The sequence below is a fragment of the Syzygium oleosum genome, unplaced genomic scaffold (genome assembly GCF_021117445.2).
Source record: "Syzygium oleosum isolate NSW1041296 unplaced genomic scaffold, Sole_v2.1 Sole_v2.10, whole genome shotgun sequence".
NCBI lineage: Eukaryota > Viridiplantae > Streptophyta > Magnoliopsida > Myrtales > Myrtaceae > Syzygium > Syzygium oleosum.
In genome coordinates, this window is record NW_026607494.1 from 5,706,710 (window position 1) to 5,729,041 (window position 22,332).

Consider the following 22,332-nt stretch of genomic DNA (forward strand, 5'->3'; position numbering starts at 1 on the left):
ATAAAAACCAGTGTAGTGCTCCCATGACTCTAACAAAGAATTATGCCCCACTTTTTAATTATCTAGGGCCTCTTCAATGTTGTTCAAATTCATCACGAGCTTATTAAACTCATCTAGGTGGGCTATGATAGAAATACCTTGTCCTCCACATCATGAAGGCCTAAAGTTTTGCCCCCAACAATAAAACATCATTTTCCTCGGCCAACTCTATTAATTCATACCGATAAGTTTAATACGATCACACTCTTTACCCTTTTTATCAAGTCATATTTATCGATATCTTTCATCGTTTCCAACAATTTAGCCTTGCCAGATTTCCTCTATGCGATCAAAGAGAGTATCACTGTGCGTCCCTTTTGGAGTCCATTGTGCGGCTTGAAGAACTAGACAATATGCCACCAAATATTATCTTGGAAACGTGCAACGTACGCCTTTGAAGAAGTCCAATCTAAACGGTCAAACTTGAAGATTGGATTTGCTCTTTTCATGACCAAACTACTTGCGGCACAAAAAAAGAAAGGAAACAGAGACTTCTCAATGCCAAATTCACGTTTCTGCATATGTATATCACATGATTATTACTTAGGACTTTTCGCTAATCCCACAACTGCAATGGCCTTAACGCCTCAAATGCCAGTCAAAGATCACCTCTGCGGTTCAGTTGTCTTGAACTTTCGGATTTTTCTAACTCCGAAAGCTAAGTTTTCGAAATATCCCATTTCTCAGTACCTTTCAAGCCTTGTCCTAATGTGGCTGTCTTAGAACGAAAAACGTGTCTTCAAACTCCTCCAATCTGAAAATGACTTAGAGCCTTTCTGAAAGGAGACACTTTAATGGGAACAAAAGAAACTATCTTCAAATCTCATCATGTTAATTTCTTGAGATTTTTTTTTGTTGGAAAAAATCCGGAAAATATTGGGAAGTTCCCGAAAGATTGGCTATATTATGGAGACACGGATCCTATACTCAGGAAGATTGAATTACAATTGCTCAACATTTCAGTTCCTCTGGAAACATGGATGGGGGATGATTGGCAATAATTTCCTGTAATTTACTCTAATGCAGCCATTCACTCATCGTGAAACACGGTGAAGTTCGAGGCCTCTAAACGAGGTTAAACTCAGAAATTGATTTAATAAATAACCTAAACAGTGCTAAACTAAGACTAATATTCAGAATTTACAGAAAGACCACATTCATGTTTAATCAGGAACTGTAAATGACCGAGCTACTCAATACTAAACAAAAAGATCGGCAATGAAATGTGAAACTTTGTGACAATAAGCAGACGCTGAACAATATTTAATTTATTGCGGAAGAGGAAGAATTCATACATTTTTGGTCTAGGATGAATTAAAACGAACTGACGCGTACACGAAACAATTTAAGTTAGTAAGAAAAGGAATAAATATCTCAATTATAATATGCTTAATAGGGTCCAGAACAAAGGGGCCTGAGACCTCGTCTAGCTTGGTAACTCTCCGTGTCTTTCTCATGAGAATGATGATGACAAAATCATCTCCCCACAATTTGGAAAAGTCACACTTGGCTGCTTAAATTGGTGTCCTCTACCTATCAAGCTTTGATATTTCTATCCTCAAGGAAGCATCGTCAGAGATACTAGGAAGTAGCGGAGCTGGAATAAAATTATGCTTACAGAACATCAGAATTCTTCCCCTCTTCCACATAAATAACAATATTAAGGGACTCAGCCCATACATATCCCCTTTCTCCATATGTTTAGGTCCATGCACACACGAGACAGTGAAAATCATGTCCAGCTCGGTGTTTCGAATTCTTGTGCTTCTGGTATCCCTCACGGTACAAGCATCTGGGGCTGCATCTGGACTTGCAAGGCCTAACTGTACTGAAACGTGTGGGAACGTCACCATTCCCTTCCCCTTCGGGATAGGAACCGGGTGTTTCTTGGATGACTGGTACGAGATCGTCTGCCAGCCAAACAACACGGTTCCCATACTAAAGAAGATCAATTTACAAGTTCTCAACATTTCACTCCCCGATTATCGTGGATCCATGAACGGCATGATTAGGGTCAGTCTTCCATTAATTTACTCAAATGCAAGCTGTGGGGGCGAAGGACTTGGCGTGCCAGTGAGCTTAGAAGGAAGTCAATTTGTCTTCTCCCAGACATGGAACGTCTTTATGTCCGTCGGTTGCAACACCCTGGCAACAGTGAATAGTACAGAATCTGCTGTTGTCGGTTGCAGGTCGAAATGTGATGGAACCAACACCAACATTAGCCGGTATAGTGCTTGTGTCGGGAGGGACCAATGTTGCCAGACTACACTCCCCTTTAACCTTCAGGGCTTTAGTGTGGATTTCAAAGAAGAAGGTGGACCTCAGGGATGCAAGTATGCTTTCCTGGCAGATAGATCATGGTTCATGAGGTCTAGCGATACAGGTCTATATGATTTGCGTTTGAATGACACGGTTCCAGTGGTGTTGGAATGGGGGATTTCAAACGATACCAACTACAAACTTGATCTTATCCTGCAAGGCTATGGCTCAGGCTATCTTGATCCCTTCAGATGTAGCAGATACAGCCTCTATGGAGGGTTTTCAAGTGAAATGCCATTTATGCAGTGCTATTGCGGATGGGGTTATAGTGGGAACCCCTATCTTATTGGAGGATGCCAAGGTAATATACTTCATGCTATCCCATCGTGTATTTAAGGGCACCAGACAGAGAAGTGGCCTGTTCATTCCCAGATTTTTCTCTGAAAAGAATGCATTCGCACTGTTTAGTGATCACACACATGCTTATCTGCCTTCTTTTTCTTGTTTATCTGCCCAAGATTATACAGAGTGAATGCACTTTCAAACAAAATCGATTGAATTATATTGATAATAACTTACTGGAAACAAAGGAGAACAGGACGGTCCTTTCATTACAAGCATGATATTTTAGCTTGGGATTTAACAACTTTTGAGGAAATGGGACCTAATAGTCTCGCTAATTTTACTCAAGGAGATGGGTTTTGCTTCTAATATGTTTATTTTATCATCTGTCATCAGATATTAATGAATGTGAAGGTCCAGATAAGTGCTCCGGGATTTGTGTGAACAAACAGGGCGGCTATGACTGCGTCGCTGGTAGAAAGACAGCTATTCTTATTGGTAAGTTGATCTTGTAACTATGAATTTCAGACCGCTTCTTGTTCTCGAGTATGAATTTCAGACCGCTTCTTGTTCTCGAGTATTGTTTTACCTCACCGTTTGTTTTAACATGATTGCCCATTAGCTTATTGATGATTATACGTTAGTTTCAATTGACAGTATCTATCGAAACGGTCGCGAAACTTTCTATGCATCCTAATATTTGATAGATAAGAAAACACTTGAACTTTTCTTTTGTCGTCGGTTCTTATTTGTCGAAAGATATAAAAATTCCTACTTATTCTCGTCATATTTGAAATGGAATTATTACAAAGGAACTTTTTCACTTTCATCAATGGTTTGAAAAATTACTGGAGACAAATTAACTTTTCATGGTTGTTAAGATGATTCCATATGATTGGAGAGTCAGGTCGATCACTTCCATATGTACTCCTATCAATCAGAGTCACTTTAATTCTTGATGATAAGTGCCTTCATAGATTCTTGACAAGCAGGGCACATTTTCAACACTTTTACCCCTTAAATTTTTGCAATTCAGGGGTTGGGGCAGGCGTTGGGGCACTAGTTTTGTGTATTTTCTTGTGGAGGTTGTACAAATACATCAAGAAGAGAAAAGAAATCAAGCTTAAAGAGAAGTACTTCAAACGCAATGGCGGCCTTTTGTTGAAAAGCGAGCTATCTTCACCGGAAGGCAATGTTGAGAAAAGCAAATTGTTCAATTCCAAGGATTTAGAGAAGGCAACTGATAATTTCAATGATGACAGGATACTCGGGCAAGGTGGACAGGGTACTGTTTACAAGGGAATGTTAACAGATGGAAAAATAGTTGCGATTAAGAAATCAAAAGTGATCGACGAGGGAAAAGTCGAACAATTCATAAATGAAGTCCTCATTCTCTCACAAATCAACCATAGGAATGTGGTTAAGTTATTGGGGTGTTGCTTGGAGACGGAAGTCCCGCTTTTAGTATATGAGTTCATATCTAACGGGACTCTATATCAATATCTGCATGACCCAAATCAAGAGTTTCATGTAACGTGGGACACACGGCTACGAATCGCAACTGAAATCGCAGGAGCATTATTCTACTTGCATTCAGCAGCCTCTATTCCCATTTATCATCGAGACATCAAGTCCACCAATATCCTTTTGGATGAGAAATATCGGGCAAAAGTAGCAGATTTCGGTACTTCCAAGTCGGTTTCCCTTGATCAAACTCATGTAACCACATTGGTGCGGGGCACTTTCGGCTATTTAGATCCTGAGTATTTCCAATCAAGTCAATTCACAGACAAAAGTGATGTGTACAGCTTTGGAGTGGTACTTGTTGAACTCTTAACGGGGCAAAAACCAATTTCTTCACTGAGGGAACAAGAAGGAAGAAGCCTCGCGACCTATTTCATAATCTCGATGGAGGAAAATCGCTTGTTTGACATTGTCGATGCTCAAGTTTTGAAAGAAGGTAACAAGGAAGAGATTGCATCAGTTGCTAACCTTGCGAAAAGGTGCTTAAACTTGAATGGGAGGAACCGACCAGCAATGAAAGAAGTGGCAGTGGAGTTGGAGGGGATAAGGAAGCTCCGAAATCCTTCGGATATACTTCAAAATCAGGAGAACTGCGAAGCAACTAAATCTTATGATGCTGCTTTTCCATCTAAGAAGTCAAACATTGACATGGATGTCATTACATTTTCGGATGTTCAGCCGCTTTTACCTAGTGAGACATGGTGAAGATCTGTTTTGCCTCTTACCCTTATGAGTCATATTGCTCCGTTTGTCATGGAAATCGGTCTTCAGACCAAAAGAAAGAGAAAAAAAAGAATGGAGGAAAACTCGTTCCTTTACTAATAGGACTTCGGTTAGTTAGTCATTGGTTATGAAGTTATATTCTCGGAGTTCGGATCGGTCAAATGTTAAACTATACTATCCCAAATTTATTTAGGTCTTTGTAGTTAGCTAGGCGTTATCATTCAGTGGATGTGCCAATTTGGAAATACTTTGCAAATTGCAATCATCTTTATCGAGCATGATGCAGTGATTTTACTTGATCGTGAGATTCATCAATTACCTGCTGTCAATATAATTATTGCAGAAATTACATCAGTCACACAGGTATTCCTGCGGAGAAGCATCTTTGTTGAACCAGCCTTCACTAATCAATTAGCTTGTTACTTGCAGAATTTCATGAGATGTATCATGGGTTCAAGTCAGTTATGGTCATGTGTCGCATTTATTCATCATGGTTAAAATGACTTCAGCACAACCAAGAAAATAAATTTGAGCATACGACCATTTATATCATGCGATACACTTCCCAGTACCACCCCATCTATATTGTATGTGTGATTGCTTTGTGGTGATGACTGAAGTTTCGAACTAGTAACAGATAAATAACAGTAGAAAGATCATTTATCAGAAACCAACGTGCGTTTAATCTTCTATTCTGCCTAACAATGACTGAATGCTAACTATGTTATTGGTGTGGTCCAAACCGTGTGGAAATCTTCTAAAATGAACAGTCAAACTGACCATGTTACATCTTGGCCGGCACAAGGGAGAGAGACAAGACTTCCAAATGTTATAAAACATAGAGATAAGTGTACCGGAAGGTCCTAAAACTATCACAAAAGTGCAATTGAGTCAAGAAACTTTCAAAAAGAGCAATCAAATCCTAAAACTTGCCAAATTGATGTAATCAAATTTCTCCGTCCATTCTGTCCACATTGATGGATGGAAAATGGTGAGCTAAGAATTTTTTTCATGTTAATTTAGAGGTGCCACACATCCGAAAATAGACCCGTAAATTTTAAAAAAAAATAACAAAGCATCGATAACAAAAACAAAAAAAGAGAGAGAAATTTGGAATCACAGATCTGGGAATTGCAGAAATCGCACAACACAATTCGGAGCCGCATTAAAGAGAAACTAAATACTCTCAGACAACTCATTAGAAGAAAATGGAACAATCAAAGCAGGAAACGGAGAAGAGAACAGCAAGGAAAGACCATATTCATTTTAAATCAGAAGGTGTAAGCGACCGAGCTAATCAATACTAAACAAAAAGATTGGCAATGATATTTGAAATTTTGTATCAATTACGCGGAACAAATATTTAATCTAATGTAACTGAGCAAGAATTCACATGATTTTGGTCTAGGAAAAATAAAAAAGAATTAATGCATGCAAGGAATAATTTAAGTCGGTATAGAAATGAATAAATAACTCAATTCTTATGTGCTTAACGAAGTCGATGATAAAGGATCCAGAAAAGTTGTGACATCTTGAAAATCTGTCCATTTGAGATTTATGAAATACTGGGTTTTATGAATGTGCTCGTAGTTAGTTCTCGCTCGGAACTGATCATTCCTGGGATACTAACCAATAGGGAAAGGCTAACTGGGAATTTAAATTCGTGTGACTAAGAGGAAATTCGATCGTGAATTGATTTTCGACCATAAAATCGTCGATGTGACATTTTGAGCCACTGTAGGCCGATCCAAGGATAGCTAGGGGTCAGTTTGCCACTGTCATAGCAGTGGATCGCGGGTGATTCCGCTGGACCACGAAATGAATTGACGAACGATCCCGAACCTATGCCAAACGATCGTGCCCCTCGGATCTAGCGATTGTTCCTCGCGATTTAAATGACAACCGAAGTCGTCACGAACCGAATGAACTTGCACGTGACTCGATTTATTATCAGTCACAGGTCGAATACGCGAATTTCCCTAACAAGCCGCCCGTTAGTTTGAGAAACGCTCGAGTTGTGTTTAATAAAATTTAATTATTTAATTGAGCCCAAATTGGACATCGATAAATTAGGAAGTCACAATGGGACGTTAGGATGACGTTGTGGTTGGTACGTGCGATTTTGGATTGTCCCGGATCCTTCAGAAAAATTCGATTTCGATGAGAAATGAGGAAAATGACCATTTTGCCCTTAGGGATTTATAAAGGGCATGTTTTATGAGGGAGGGGCATTTTGGTCATTTTGCCCTAACTTTTTGGTTGGACAATTGTGCCCTTGGAATTTTATGAAATTCCCAAATTGCCCTTGGATATTTTTGGGAAAGATTCGATCTCGGCCATCGGTCTCAAGATAAGATCGAATCTGGGCCGTCGATTAAAAAGATTAGAGAGGGGCAAGATGGTAATTTGCCGGAATTGGTCAAATTTGACCATTTAAGACTAAGACCCACTCTCTCTCTCCTCATTTCCTCTCTCTCTCTCCCTCACGGCAGCCCCCCCCCTCATCGTGAGCTCTCTCTCTCTCCCCTCTCCCTTGGCCGTGACTCACGGCAAGGAGGCCGTCGCCGTCCGTGCCACCGCCGAGCTGCGCCGCCGCTCGCCGCCGTCCCCGCCGATCGCCGCCGCTTTCCACTCTAGCCGAGTTAGCCTAGAGTTCGGGTAAGTCACCCCCTAAACCCTATTTAGGATATCGGGTATTAACGGACTCGTTTAGGCGCGGTTTAGGGTAGTTTAGGGGTTGATGGAAGTGATTGTAAATGGATTAGAGGAGAGCTTGATCCTTTATTGTGTTCTTGGACATTCTTGTGGCTGTTGGATGGTCATTTGAGCTTAGGGGAATGAGTTTTGTGGTTTGAATTTCGGTGGATATTAACTAAGGCTCAGATCTTTGAAATTTGAGGTGAATCTCTGATTCGCGGTTACTGTACCCGTCCGGTTTGTTATTTTTGTGGAGAATTGTGTGGGCTGAATTTGAGGAAATTTTCTCCATGAAAGTTGCTTCCAACATCTTGAAGTATAACATATTTTAAATTTGGAATTTTTTGAGGCCATTTGGGTCGTACGAAAACCCATTTTCAGACCGTATTGAAACTGCCCGGAACACTGTTCATCCCGACCTTCTTATCTTGCCGAATTTTTATAAAATTTTCGAGATCTATTTTCAATAAACTTCCTTCACAAAAGTTGTGGGAGACTTTCTTTTCTATGACATATAAAAATTTCAAGGCTTTTCAAGGTGATTTGGGTATTGAAAGAAATGTATTTTGAGGACAAAACGGTCTGTTAGAGCGAATTGATTTTGGCCTGACTTCGAGGGACAAAAAGGCATGGTTGCAGATTGAACCGGATTTCGTGTTTTTTATAAGAAATGTTTATCAAGATGTTTTTTTTATATATCCAAAATTTAGAATTTTTGGAGTTCATTTACTATTTATTTTGATGGGATTTCAGTCACTGTGTAAACTGCCCAATTTTACCCCGATTCTTTGGATGTTCATTTTTATGAGCGGAATAGTGGGGGTGTCAAGGTTGATTAGTTGCTACCCTCGTGACTGGAATTGATGCTTGAATGTGTGTTATATGAGTTCATTTGAGGATGAATGAAGATGTTTCGGGGCTGGAGTGAGACTGAATAGAGTGCCGGACATTGTGGGATGGAATTGCTGAGCTTAGGGTTCGATTTAAGGACAAATGGTATCGGTTTGGTGTGTGGTAGTGTGACTGGATTGTGGTGTTTAATATGGTTGGAAATGAGCTTGGGAATGCCGAAATTATGCTATGGTCTTGGCTGTGAGGTGCCAATCGGGGTGAAAATTGGATATTTAGAACCGGCGATTAGTTGTGAGAAAATGTCGTGAAGGGCCGGAACTGATTTGCCGCCGTTTGGTTGGAGAAAAATGGCAATTTCTGTGTTCGATGTGTGTTTGAACTATGACTGAATTGTGATGGTGAAATTGGGTGTGTGTGATTGTGCAATTGATTGATTGAAATATGCTTGCTTGTGTGCACGCTTGGGCCAGACTGAATTAATTATCAAATAGGCCATGTCGAATGCTTGGTAAGCATGAAAAATGTATGTGAATTGTTGCGTGCACGGGCCACGTGTGATTGGCCAACTGAGTGGCAGGTGGTTGTTGAGCATGTGCATGAGCAAGAAAGTGAATGTGGTGTGGCATGTGCGATCGTGGGAACTGTGCCGTCCTGAGGCGTGTACTTCAACACGGGACGATGCCCGGTATTACCGGAAGACTGCCGACCTAAGGCGTGTACTTCAACGCGGGTTGCGCAGTAGGTGGTAGATGTTGAGCCTGAGGCGTGTACTGTAACGCGGGCGAGATATATGGCCTGAGGTGTGTACTGTAACGCGGGTCACTGGCGAGTGGTACGGAAAGGAATATGATGAGGCAAGCGGGAATACGTGAAATGTGAATTGAACATGCGTGTGATTGCATATGGTGTGATTATGACTAACGTCCAGGATGCAAGCAGGATAGGCCAGGTAAGCACAATTGATGTGCCTGCTATGTGATGATTGTGTGTGTGGTTGCGTTTTGTGATTGTCTGGAGGTACGTGATAGCCTAGGTGGGATTTAGGGTGTGTGCTTATTGAGATGTGATCTTATGGTTGTTTCAACCAACAATTTCAGAATCCCGACCTGAGCGATGAACCTTCCGCCGCTGCCGCAGCGTTTTACAATACCGTTGCACACCGACAATAACGTGGTAGAGTACCCGACAGACAAGCAGGAGGCTCAGGAGGATTCAGACTCGAGTTCTAAGGAGTCGGATTCGGACTGGACGCCATCTCGAGGACGTAGGGGCTAGAGTAGGGGTTGGGAGTAGGTCTTTTGAGGTGTACCATTTTTGAAAGTTAGGATATCCAGGCTATCGATCCTTTTGATGTCGATGGTTAATAGTTATAAGTTCGGTGTGCTGGTGCATATGTATGGTGGTTTTGTAAATTGTGAATATTGTATAAGTTTGGAAGAAAAATGAATATGTATCTTCTCCTTTGTTTACCCCAGTTTTTATTTGTCGGGTATTAGTGGCTTTCGCTGATCGTTTTTAAATCTCTGATAAGTTTAATTGGGTCGGCGATACCCTGGGACATCGCATTAATCGACTAGAGAAGTGTGTTGCGTGCTCGATGGGGTTCGGGGCGTGACAAAAGTCATTCATCTTGGTGACACTCCAAGTCTTTTTTATGAGAAAGATCATGTGATATCTTGAAAATTCGACCAAATTTGGTGATTTATGAAATGGTGATTTCATCGACGCTCTATTAGTTAATTCTCGCTCTGGCCTGATCACCTAGGGAATACTAACCAAAGGGGAAAGGCTATCGAAAAATTTATTTCTAGCGGCCGCCCGTTAGTTCGAGATAAATTATAGTTGTGATTGATCGATTTCAGCCACGAATTATGATCCGATTTCGCGTGTCGAGTGCTCAAGGATATCACACCCGAACTATAGGACGTCGCCTCATAATTTTTACGAATTGGCCATCGAAAATTATTTGCTAACTTGCCCTTCTAGAAACCTGTTTGTTAGATTAAATTTTGGCCGTTGGATGGAACTTGGAGAGCAAGGCTTGATCTTGGCCGTTGGATTAAACTTGGGCATCAAGAACACATCCTAGCCCTTGATCTTTGCTTGGGCATCAAGGACTAATCTCAACCATTGATCTCTCTCCTCACTTTCTCTCTTATTCTCTCTCTCCCTCTCTCACGGCTGAATCACCTCACCACCGCCGTGCACCCACCAGCCCCTCACGCCACCATCCTTGAGCCCCGTAGATCGCCGTGTGCCGTTCACCGCCATTTGCCGCTTGCCGTGTCAAGCCGAGGCCGCCACGGGCAACTCGTGTCGTTGCCGTCGTCCTCGCGTTGTCGTCGTTTTTAGACGAGTAAGTTAGCATCTAATCCCTTGTTTAGGATGTTTAACTTGCATTGGGTAGTTTAGCTAGTTAATGTTTTAGTGTGTTTGAACTTCTAGAATGAGCATTGGCGAGTCTTGATTGCTAGACTAAGTTGAAATAGATGTTGAATGTTGATTTGAACTCTTGGTGTGGTATTTTCATGGCTGAGAAGTGGTGGATCTCAAAGTTGAAGGTGTTTCTTGGAGTTTTTATCTTGATTTCAGAACTGATTTTACTGTATGTCCCCGGTTTTCCATTTTTATAAAGTATTTTGTGGTTAGAATCTTGAAAAGTGTTCTTCACAAAAGTTGTTTACAAGATCTTGATCTATAACATACTTAAATTTCAGATTTTTCTGAGCTCAAATGGGTTACACGAAGGTCCAAATTCTTACCGAATCAGAATTGTTTTATACTGTGGATTCCGTGACCTTCGTGCCTATTCGGATTTTTATAAAAATTTCCAGTTCGATTTCGACCATACTTTCTTCACAATATTTGTGAAATAAATCCATGTCTACAACTTGTACAAATTTCAAAGTGTTTTGAAAGGATTTGATTTGTAAAACGAGTATTTCTTTTGGTTCAGTTCCCCTGTTCCGGCGGACCAGTTCTGGGTTGTTTTCGAGCCATCAAAAGTGATCTTTGTATAAGGATTTTGGGATTGTGTTCTTCATGGAAAATATTTTTGAAGGTCTTGTTTATAACATATTCGAATTTTATAATTTTTGGAAACCATTTGCTATGCTTTTGAAGTTGATTTCCCAAATCATGCAAATCTGTCCAGTTTTACTAGAATTCCATAATCTGCTGGTTTTTACTTGAAATCTTTGGCTTTCGATTTCCGGCCTAAAAGAGGCAATAACCGCAATTACCTAGCTTTTCAATAATGTTTATTTGGCTATGATCCGATGTTGAATTCATGTTTTAAAATGAGGTTCACAAAATCGATTGACTGTTGCATGTGTGACCATGTGATATTATTGTATGGCATTAATGTGAGCACTATTCACGGACGCATGGGCTAATTGAGAAGATAATAATTGGCCGGAATGCTTGTGTGCTCGTGTGGTCACACGTTGGAGCCGTCTTGCTGTGTATCGCTTGACGATGCCCGATTTATCGGATGCCTGGGGATTATCTGGAGTGCCGATACCCCGGATGCCTTGTCGCGGCCCGAGGCCGGACTCGATGCTCCTTACGGGATACCATCTTATTGTGTATCGTTTGATGTTGCCGTATTGGAATGCCGTCATCCTGTGTATCGTTTGACGTAGCCGTGCCCGACGGGGAGGGACGGAGCCCGGTTTTTACCGGAAGACTACCATCTTGCTGCGTATCGCTTGATGTGTAGTGGCCCGAGGGGGCGTAATAACTGGAATACGTGTGATACATAGTGCCTGATTATATGGTAGAAACTGTTAGGCATGGTATGGGACGTGCCCAAGTGGATTCTATCTTATAATCGGGACACGCACGCTTGTAATGCATTGATGCATGAGTAATTGATTTAGATGCTTCGAGTTTGCGACATATGCATTTCATCAACGAGTGTCCCAAGGCGAGGTAAGGATGCCTGTGATTGTTTAATGATGTGCTGTTGATGCTGTATTGCCTGGTTAGGGACCCCCAAGGTGAGTTGACCTTCTAAACGGGGCTTAGGCGTTAACTTATTGAGATTTTTATCTCATTTGTGGTTGTTAAACATTTTTCAGGCCCTTAGCATGTTGATGCACCCAGTATGGTTCGGGGTGCCTGGAAGCTGACTTTTGGTGAAGTAGATTGACCCCCAGCCTGACATCTTTTTGTAGACTATTTTTGGAAATGCCTGAAGTGGGCTTGTAAAAATGTTCCCAGGGGTTAATCAAGTAAATGTTAAAATGATGTTTTGATTTCGATGTTGTAAACCGTTTTCCTATCTATCCTTGTTTATGTTATTGTCCAGGTGAATCTTTGTTTAGCTTCCGCATGCGTAACCAAAAGATAAAATGTTGGGTCGGCGACGCGTCCTGGGACGTCGCATCATAATGACCATTGCAGGATGTTGCGCGCTCGCGGGGTTCGGGGCGTGACAGATCATGACAAAATTATGTCAACAATCGAAAAAGTCACGCTTGGCTGCTTAAATTGGTGCGCTACACCTATCAAGCTTTGATATTGCTATCCTCAAGGAAGCATCCTCGGAGATACTAGGAAGTAACAGAGCTGGAATATAATTATTCGTACAGTACATGCAAGTTCTTCTCCTTCTTCCACTTAAATAACAATATGGTGGGACTCACCCCATATCCCCTTTCTCCATAGGTGTAGGTCCTGGCTTCGGCCGGAGAAAGTGGTCCCGCCAATGTTTGATCAATTTGCACTTGAGAGGAACGCAAGTCGTGTTGTTTATCGATGCAAATTTTTAAGGATCTTTAATTAGTTTGGTGTTCTAGATATTGAATTATAAATTCAGCACAAAATGGTGGAGTTAAACTATGAAGTTGTTTTATTCGACAAAAAAAAAGGGTTAATACTACGAAAAGCTTCGCATGTACCGGATTATTCAAGTAAGAACTTTTCTATTCAGTTGATTATATTTTCACATGTGCATTAAATCTGTCAGAGAAAAACATCTACAACTGTGATTATTATTATTACTTTGTTATATTTTTCCTTTCTTCATCTCAATGTTTAGATTCTATGTTTATTTAATAATCGCCTCTAAAACTAAAAGTGAGAAGGAGGGATCATGACAAATATTGGCTTCCCTTTTTACTATAGTTTCAGGGCTTGCTTTTTTCTCTCTGAGTCCTTTATTTTAATAATCACAACTCGTAGTTTACTTCTCGGAAACCACGAACCTTCTTACTTAAGACCACATCCACAAGCCTGGGGTAGAAACGACAAAGAAAAGGAATTGGTAAAGCGTGGCCCAGCCAACAGGCAGAATCCTTAATCGAAATCTAGAGTTGAAATACGAATCGTTGATCGAAACCTCATGAATTGAGAAAGGATTGCTTCATCCGATAAAATGCCTGGACATTACGCAAATGGCACGCTGCTCCATTCCTAATTTTCGTTAAACGTACTAAACCTTTGCTGAGATATTTTTTTTCTATGTGGATTTTTCAGACGAGGCCATCCTCAAGATGTTTCTCCATTTCCAATTCATGACCTCTTAGTGTATATAGTGATGGAAGTGTTTGTGTTAACTCAGAAGTTCGGAACAATGATCATGAGAACAAAAGAATTGATTAGCCAGGCGACCGATGCTTACTGTCTATGGACATTATCATAGGAGTACCGCAGCGAAGCGAACAATGTTTGTGGTGAAAGTGTTTTGGACCATTCGAGACCCCAGAGAAAAGCTTGTCAACATAGCCCAACCGGGGTGTAAACAATTCATAATTCTCTCCACACAAGGTAGCAATGCCCATGGCACAAATTTGTTAGAGGCTCGAACGTGACATGACGAGAACTTGTGTTATGGTGGACAATAGGTGTGCATGAGACCATGGACTCAGCCATGCTCAGGGGGTGGCTCCCCACCAGGAAGCTTGTGGGCTGAGGAAAGTCATCTTCAGCGCAATAGCTAGTAGCTAAGGAACAATGGCTGAAGCATGTGGGCTGAGGAAAGTCAATGGCTTGTTCTAATAAAAGTTCTCAGTTCATCTTGAAGACCACAGGGGCCCCTATTAGCAAGTCATCCATTGGTTCCCAGTGGGGAAAGGAATAATCACAGAATGCCATGCCATTCCGAATATATATATGTATGTGCGATCCCGCCTTTCATGCTCTTTCTAGTAATTCCGAAGCTTGCTTCACTTCATTCTCGAGGACAGAGGATTTCTTTTCGTTCTCTAAAGCTATCATTAATTGTCACGCCCTGAACCCCGTGAGCGCGCAACATCCTGCAATGGTCATTATGATGCGACGTCCCAGGATGCGTCGCCGACCCAACATTTTATCTTTTGATTACGCATGCGGAAGCTAAACAAAGATTCACCCAAACAATAACAATAAACAAGGATAGATAGGAAAACGGTTTACAACATCGAAATCAAAAGACTATTTTAACATTTACTTGATTAACCCCTGGGAACATTTTTACAAGCCCACTTCAGGCATTTCCAAAAAGTCTACAAAAAGATGTCAGGCTGGGGTCAATCTACTTCACCAAAAGTCAGCTTCCAGACACCCCGAACCATACTGGGTGCATCAACATGCTAAGGGCCTGAAAAAAAATGTTTAACAACCACAAATGAGATAAAAATCTCAATAAGTTAACGCCTAAGCCCCGTTTAGAAGGCCAACTCACCTCGGGGGTCCCTAACCAGGCAATACAGCATCAACAGCAACATTATTAAACAACCACAGGCATCCTTACCTCGCCTTGGTACACTCGTTGATGAAATGAACATGTCACATACTCGAAGCATTTAAATAGATTTCCCATGCATCAATGCATCACAGGCGCGCGTGTCTCGATTATAAGACAGAATCCACTTAGGCACGTCCCATACCATGCCTAGCAGTTTCTATCACATAATCAGGCACTATGCATCACACGTATTCCAGTTATTACGCCCCCTCAGGGCCACTACACATCAAGCGATCTGCAGCAAGATGACAGTCTTCCGGCATAACCGGGCTCCGTCCCGCCCCATCGGACACGGCTACGTCAAACGATCTACAGTAAGATGACATTCCAATACGGCAACATCAAACGATCTATAGTAAGATGGTATCCCATAAGGAGCATCGAGTCCGGCCTTGGGCCGCGACAAGGCATCCGGACTATCGGCAATCCAGATAATCTCCAGGCATCCGATAAATCAGGCATTGTCAAGCGATCTATAGCAAGACGGTTCCAACGTGTGACCACACGAGCACACAAGCATTCAGGCCAATTCTTATCTTTTCATTTAGCCAATACATCCATGAATCGTGCTCACATCAATGCCACACAACAATAACAAGTGGTCACACATGCAAACGGTCAGTCGACTTTGTGAACCTCTTTTTAAAACATGAATTTACAAAAGCATTCAACATCAAATCACAGCCAAATAAACATTATTGGAAAGTTAGGTAATTGCGGTTACTGTCTCTATTAGGCCGGAAATCGAAAGCCAAAGATTTCAAGTAAAGACCGGCAGATTATGGAATTCTAGTAAGACTGGAAGGATTTGCATGATTTGGGAAATCAACTTCAAAAGCATAGCAAATGGTCTCCAAAAATTATAAAATTCGAATATGTTATAAACAAGACCTTCAAAAATATTTTCTATGAAGAACACAATCCCAAAATCCTTATACAAAGATCACTTTTGATGGCTCGGAAACAACCCAGAACTGGTCCGCCGGAACAGGGGAACTGAACCACAAGAAATACTCGTTTTACAAGCCAAATCATTTCAAAACACTTTGAAATTTTTACACGTTGTAGACATGGATTTCTTTTACCAATCTTGTGAAGGAAGCATGGTCGAAATCGAACTGGAAATTTTTATAAAAATTCGAATAGGCACGAAGGTCACGGAATCCACAGTATAAAACAATTCTGATTCGGTAAGAAATTGGACCTTCGTGTAACCCATTTGAGCTCAGAAAAATCTGAAATTTAAGTATGTACTAGATCAAGATCTAGTGAACAACTTTTATGAAGAACACTTTTCAAGATTCCAACCACAAAATTCCGTATAAAAATGGAAAACCAGGGACGTACAGTAAAATCAGTTCTGAAATCAAGATAAAAACTTCCAGAAACGCCTTCAACTTTGAGGTCCACCACTTCTCAGCCATGAAAATACCACACCAAGAGTTCAAATCAACATCCAACATCTATTTCAACTTAATCTAACAATCAAGACTCGCCAATGCTCATTCTAGAAGTTCAAACGCACTAAAACATTAACTAGCTAAACTACCCAATGCAAGTTAAACATCATAAACAAGGGATTAGATGTTAACTTACTCATCTAAAAACGACGACAATGCGAGGACGATGGCAACGACACGAGTTGTCTGTGGCGGCCTCGGCTTGACACGGCAAGCGGCAGACGGCGGTGAGCAGCACACGGCGATCTACGGGGCTCAAGGATGGTGGCGTGAGGGGCTGGTGGGTGCACGGCGGTGGTGGGGTGATTCGGCCGAGAGAGAGAGGGAGAGAGAGAGAATAAGAGAGAAAGTGAGGAGAGAGAGAGGAAGTGGGTTTAAATTTAAATCAAGATCAATGGTTGAGATTTGTTCTTGATGCCCAAGCAAAGATCAAGGGCTAAGATCAAGCCTTGCTCTCCAAGTTTAATCCAACGGCCAAGATCAAGCCTTGCTTTCCAAGTTCCATCCAACGGCCAAAATTTAATCTAACAAAGAGGTTTCTAGAAGGGCAAGTTAGCAAATAATTTTCGATGGCCAATTCGTAAAAAAATTATGAGGCGACGTCCTATAGTTCAGGTGTGATATCCTTGAGCATTCGACACGCAAAATCGGATCATAATTCGTGATTGAAATCGATCGATCGCAACTATAGTTATCTCGAACTAACGGGCGGCTGCTAGAAATAAATTCTTCGATAGCCTTTCCTCTTTGGTTGGTATTCCCTGGGTGATCAGACCAGAGCGAGAATTAACTAATAGAGCGTCGATGAAATCACAATTTCATAAATCACCAAATTTGGTCGAATTTTCAGGATATCACAATCATGGCACAAATCAACGATTTCAGAGCATGACGCCGTGTTCTTCCCCTTGCATGTCGGCTAAGAGACTATAGAAATTAGATGCTAGTTTCAGAATTTCAACACATTACACATTTTTTTTTTGTTCTTCTTAGTATGTGTTAATTCCATGAAGTTAAGACAAACTATTTCAGTTAATCAACCCCATTTCTGATGCTCGATCATCAGCATGTTTTATGAATTTAACTACTTCAGGTTAATTTCCCGTGTCTTGAGAGAGGATTGTGACTAAAGTGCGTAAAACAACAACCTCCGATGTCGCTGTTCATTTTCCCAAGACATAAAAGTTCAAGAGATTTGATAAAGAGGCAACAGCTGCAGGAAGTTGAAGAGATTTTACCTCTCGATGATTTTTGTCCGAGACAAAACCTGCAAATGGATCCAAGCCTGGTATTGAGCTATCGAGTGTTGACTGCACTGGAGTGGCGAATGACACAGAGAGCAACGTATGGGAGAGTTGTGAGCGAGCGAGAGAGAGAGTCGTGAGCTAGTAAGGCTGGAGAGGACATTGAAAAAGAGAGAAAGGTAGAGAAATGAGCTGCAAAGAATTAAAAAGAATTAGAGTTTTTGTTTGACTGGTTCTCGGTTTGGTCTGGTTCCACCGTGGAACGGTATTTTTACATCCGAAATTTTCTATGTTCAATAGTAATATTTAGGGTGATTTTTTGCAGCCGTGATTGCATGGAGTACGATGCGTGAAGATTAAATTCATAATAATAAACATCACATTGATGGTGTAGAGTGACGGTAATTACTTTACCAACATATTAGTAGTAGAAAAGTTACTCATTCTGCCATAATTTCTTAGCTCAACAACTTTTAAATCAGATTTCACAACTCAACTTTGACATAATTTCAAATGTGAGCCACAATTCCAAAAATTACTCCGATCAAACAAATAAACAGCTGGAATCCTTACCCGATCAAAATGAAATATCATCACGTCATCTACGGCCATTCATGAGTGTTTCTTTAGCATGTCATTAATGCATAGGGATCATATTTTTATTAGGAAAGTAATCATATAATTTTCGGTATCTACCTCTTTATTTCCAAAAAAAATAAAATAAAGATTTGCGCTTTTATTGACCAACAAACAGAGACTTCTACAAATACCAAAGAGTCGTCTCTTTATACATGTCATGTTAATAATCCTTCAAGATAAATTCTAATTCAAATAGGAAAGTGATTATTAGGGTTTCTTTCCTAATAGATTCTTTTTTGGACTAATCTCTTTCTTATATCCTCAGCTGAGACAGAAACACAATATTTCGCGATTGCCATCAGAGCAAACTTGATCGAAACAACCACTTCAGTGGAGAACTTATTACTCCAGTACGGATCTGAAGCTTTGACAATTTTGCTATGAGAAGCATCCTAGGATATGCTAGGGTTGACGACAACAGAAGAGAAAGGAGTATAAGTAACTGCGCCTCCTGTTCACTCCTCGATCAGGTCCACGATCTCCTGACAAAAGAGGTAGAAACAAGTATGTTTCAGATTCTTCTGCTTCTAGGATCTCTTTTGCTTCATAAACAAGCATCACTAGCTGCTCCTCTGGTGATGGGTAATTGCACCCAAACATGTGGTGGGGTCGCCATTCCCTTCCCCTTCGGGATTGGGACCGGGTGTTTCCTCGACGAGTGGTACGAGATCGTCTGCCAGGAAAGCAGCAATGGCACCGTCCCAATACTGAAAAAGCCCAACTTGAGGGTGCTCAACATTTCGCTACCGGATTACTATGGTGGAACAAACGGCATGATCAACGTCATTCTTCCTATAATCTACTCGCCGAGTATGAGCTGCAGGGGCAATGGAAGCGTCACACCTGTGAGCTTGAAAGGAAGCCAGTTCGTCTTCTCCCAGTCGAGGAACGTCTTCGCCGCTGTTGGTTGCAACACGTTTGCTCTGATAGAGGACACGAATTCTGCTATCACCGGATGCGAGTCCAGTTGTGAAGCAAATGACAACGTTGTTAGGAAGACTTGTTCGGGCAGCGATGGATGCTGCCAAACCACAATTACCTCAAATTTTCAAGATTTCACCATCACTTTCCTGGTTGACAAAAAAAAAGCAGGAGACAAAGGATGCAGTTATGCCTTCTTTGGAGATAGGTCGCAGTTCATACCTTCGACAATGGACTTCAATGAGTTGAGGGCAAGCGGGCGTTTTGCAGCAGTGCTAGAATGGGGGATAGCTAAATCCTCAGGACCTGGGTTAGAGATTAACGAACAAAGCTTCATCTCCAGCAATTTCTATAAGTGCAGTACGGTCAGCTTCAATTTAGCATATCGGATGGAGATGCCATTTTTGCAGTGTTCTTGCAACATGGGCTTCACCGGTAACCCCTATATTAAACATGGATGCGAAGGTAAAACCAGTAACATTTTATTAATCCAATCATTAAAAGCATAACGTCGAAACACTGTACTGATAAGAAGAAGTAGCTCTTTGGTGGCTGAAGTGGCTTTTCATGCAATCCTAAACACCCAATCAAGAGACAAAGCTCTACTAATTTTGATTGTCATCTTTTGTTCAGATATTGATGAATGCCAAGATCTGAACAATCAGTGCCCTGGCAGAAAGTGTGTGAATCGACCAGGTCACTATGATTGTGTAGAAGAAAGCCATGCAATCAAGTTTATCCTATTGGGTAAGCAAATTTCTACATTGTGTCATGGGTTATGAACAAGGACTGTTGATCTTTTGTGCACCCAGATATTCCGGAATATCTCACCCTTTAAACGCAAGATTTAACCTATAAGTGATAAAATCCACAAATTAGAAAAAGCATATAGCATAATGTATTTACAGTGGATCGGCTGTTAGGCATTCCTATAGAGCTCTTCGGAATCCAATTTTGCTGTTTGATTTGGGTACATATTTTTTAGCACAATTGTAGTCTAATTAGTTCATTCTTTTCAACTTGATCGACTCATCGACACATACAATATGTCAAACCTAGTGCCAGGTTTTTTCCTTTTTACCCTTGATGCCCCTGGGGCATGAACAGCATAATTTCGATCAACCAATAACTCTGTTATATTTTCTGGCTGCTGCTCGTCTGACTAGATGGCTGTTCTGTTATATGCATAGTTTTTCATTAGGAGACTAATTTTGCACCAATCACATTAGCGTTCTGTTTGATGAAATGGATGGATATTCAAGAGAGGTCTAAGGTAAATCTCTTCAGTATCAGATTAGCATTTTCTGCTCTTCAAATCAGAGGCAAATGCTTGATGCTTGCTTTCGGTTATGCTCATACCAGTGTGATAAACCAGGTATTGGAGCAGGCCTAGTGGCACTACCCTTGATTCATTTGTTATGGCTGTCGCACAATTTCATGAAGAAAAGGAAAGAAATCAAGCTCAAAGAAAGGTACTTCAAACAGAATGGGGGTCTCTTGTTGCAGCAACAACTGTGTTCGTCCGAGAACAATGTTGACAAGAGCAAATTTTTCAATTCAAAGGATTTGGAGAAGGCCACCGACAATTTTAACGAGAACAGAATACTTGGCCATGGCGCACAAGGAATCGTCTACAAGGGGATGCTCTCAGATGGAGGAATCGTTGCCATTAAGAAGTCGGAGGCAATCAATATGGGAAATGTCGAACAGTTCATCAACGAGATTGCCATTCTCTCGCACATCAACCATAGGAACGTCGTTAAGCTACTGGGGTGTTGCTTGGAAACAGAGTCGCCACTTTTGGTGTACGAATTCATATCAAATGGGACTCTTTTCCAGTATTTACATGACAACCTAGTATCGTGGGACATGCGCCTTCGAATTGCTACTGAAGTGGCAGGAGCCTTGTCCTATCTACATTCTTCGGCATCAATCCCGATCTATCATCGGGACATCAAGTCTACTAATATTCTCTTGGATGACAAGTACCATGCAAAAGTGGCTGACTTTGGCACTTCCAAGCCGGTTTTGTTCGATCAAACTCACGTGACTACAAGAGTCCAAGGGACATTTGGGTACTTGGATCCCGAGTATTTTCAATTGGGTCAGTTCACAGACAAGAGCGATGTGTACAGCTTCGGTGTGGTCCTCGTTGAACTCTTGACAGGGCAAGAGCCAATCGCATTTCTTGGAGACGACAAGGAGAGAAACCTTGCGAGATACTTTCTCCTCTCGATGGACGAGAACCGCATGTTCGACATCGTGGACACTCAAGTTTTGAAGCAAGGTAAGAAAGAAGGGATCGTCGCCTTTGCGAACCTTGCGAGAAGGTGCCTGAAGTTACATGGGAAGATGCGACCTACAATGAAAGAAGTGGCAATTGAACTCGAACGAATTAGAATGCTGGAAAATCCTGCCATCAAGCATGGACATATATAAGAGGTGTGAGACTAGTACACATTCGAAATCTGAGGTGTCCACACTGTCGAACTTGCAACCGCTCATATTTAGTGAATCATTGTAAGTTAGTTCTATCTGTATTTTAATTTCGTATGTCGCACTCTTTAAGAAGAACATCAGGATTTTGTTGTGTCAATGTCAATGGACAGAATCAGCATCCGACATGGTAACAGTTAAGCAGACGTTTTCACAATGTCTAATCGCCTCACTACTTTTTATTTTGTTGAATAGGAAGAAGGATGCTGCAGCTTCCTTAGCCCTCTAACTCGATTGCCACTTCTTTCTAGGTCGCTTCATTCCCTTCAAATCTAATCATCTTTTTGCGAGTTTAACAACAGGCATCGTCTCTTCCTTTTCACGTTGCTTTAGAACTTGAGCTTCAACGATGTCGAACAAAAAATTCTCTTCAATAGAGATTAGAATGTAGGCTGCAAGGCTTCTT

The 22,332-nt window shown here is 41.2% G+C and overlaps 2 protein-coding genes across 2 annotated transcripts; both read left to right on the forward strand.

Moving 5' to 3' along the window:
• Positions 1 to 1,542: 1,542 nt before the first annotated feature.
• Positions 1,543 to 5,202, forward strand: LOC115666482 (wall-associated receptor kinase-like 1). The gene is made up of 3 exons (XM_056315498.1): positions 1,543 to 2,659; positions 3,037 to 3,138; positions 3,677 to 5,202. The coding sequence occupies exons 1-3, from the start codon at positions 1,774 to 1,776 to the stop codon at positions 4,867 to 4,869; spliced, it is 2,181 nt and encodes a 726-aa protein (XP_056171473.1). The 5' UTR covers positions 1,543 to 1,773; the 3' UTR covers positions 4,870 to 5,202.
• A 13,757-nt stretch (positions 5,203 to 18,959) lies between these two features.
• LOC115692430 (wall-associated receptor kinase-like 1) lies at positions 18,960 to 21,936 on the forward strand. The gene is made up of 3 exons (XM_056315499.1): positions 18,960 to 19,895; positions 20,064 to 20,177; positions 20,806 to 21,936. The coding sequence occupies exons 1-3, from the start codon at positions 19,016 to 19,018 to the stop codon at positions 21,867 to 21,869; spliced, it is 2,058 nt and encodes a 685-aa protein (XP_056171474.1). The 5' UTR covers positions 18,960 to 19,015; the 3' UTR covers positions 21,870 to 21,936.
• Positions 21,937 to 22,332: the final 396 nt, after the last annotated feature.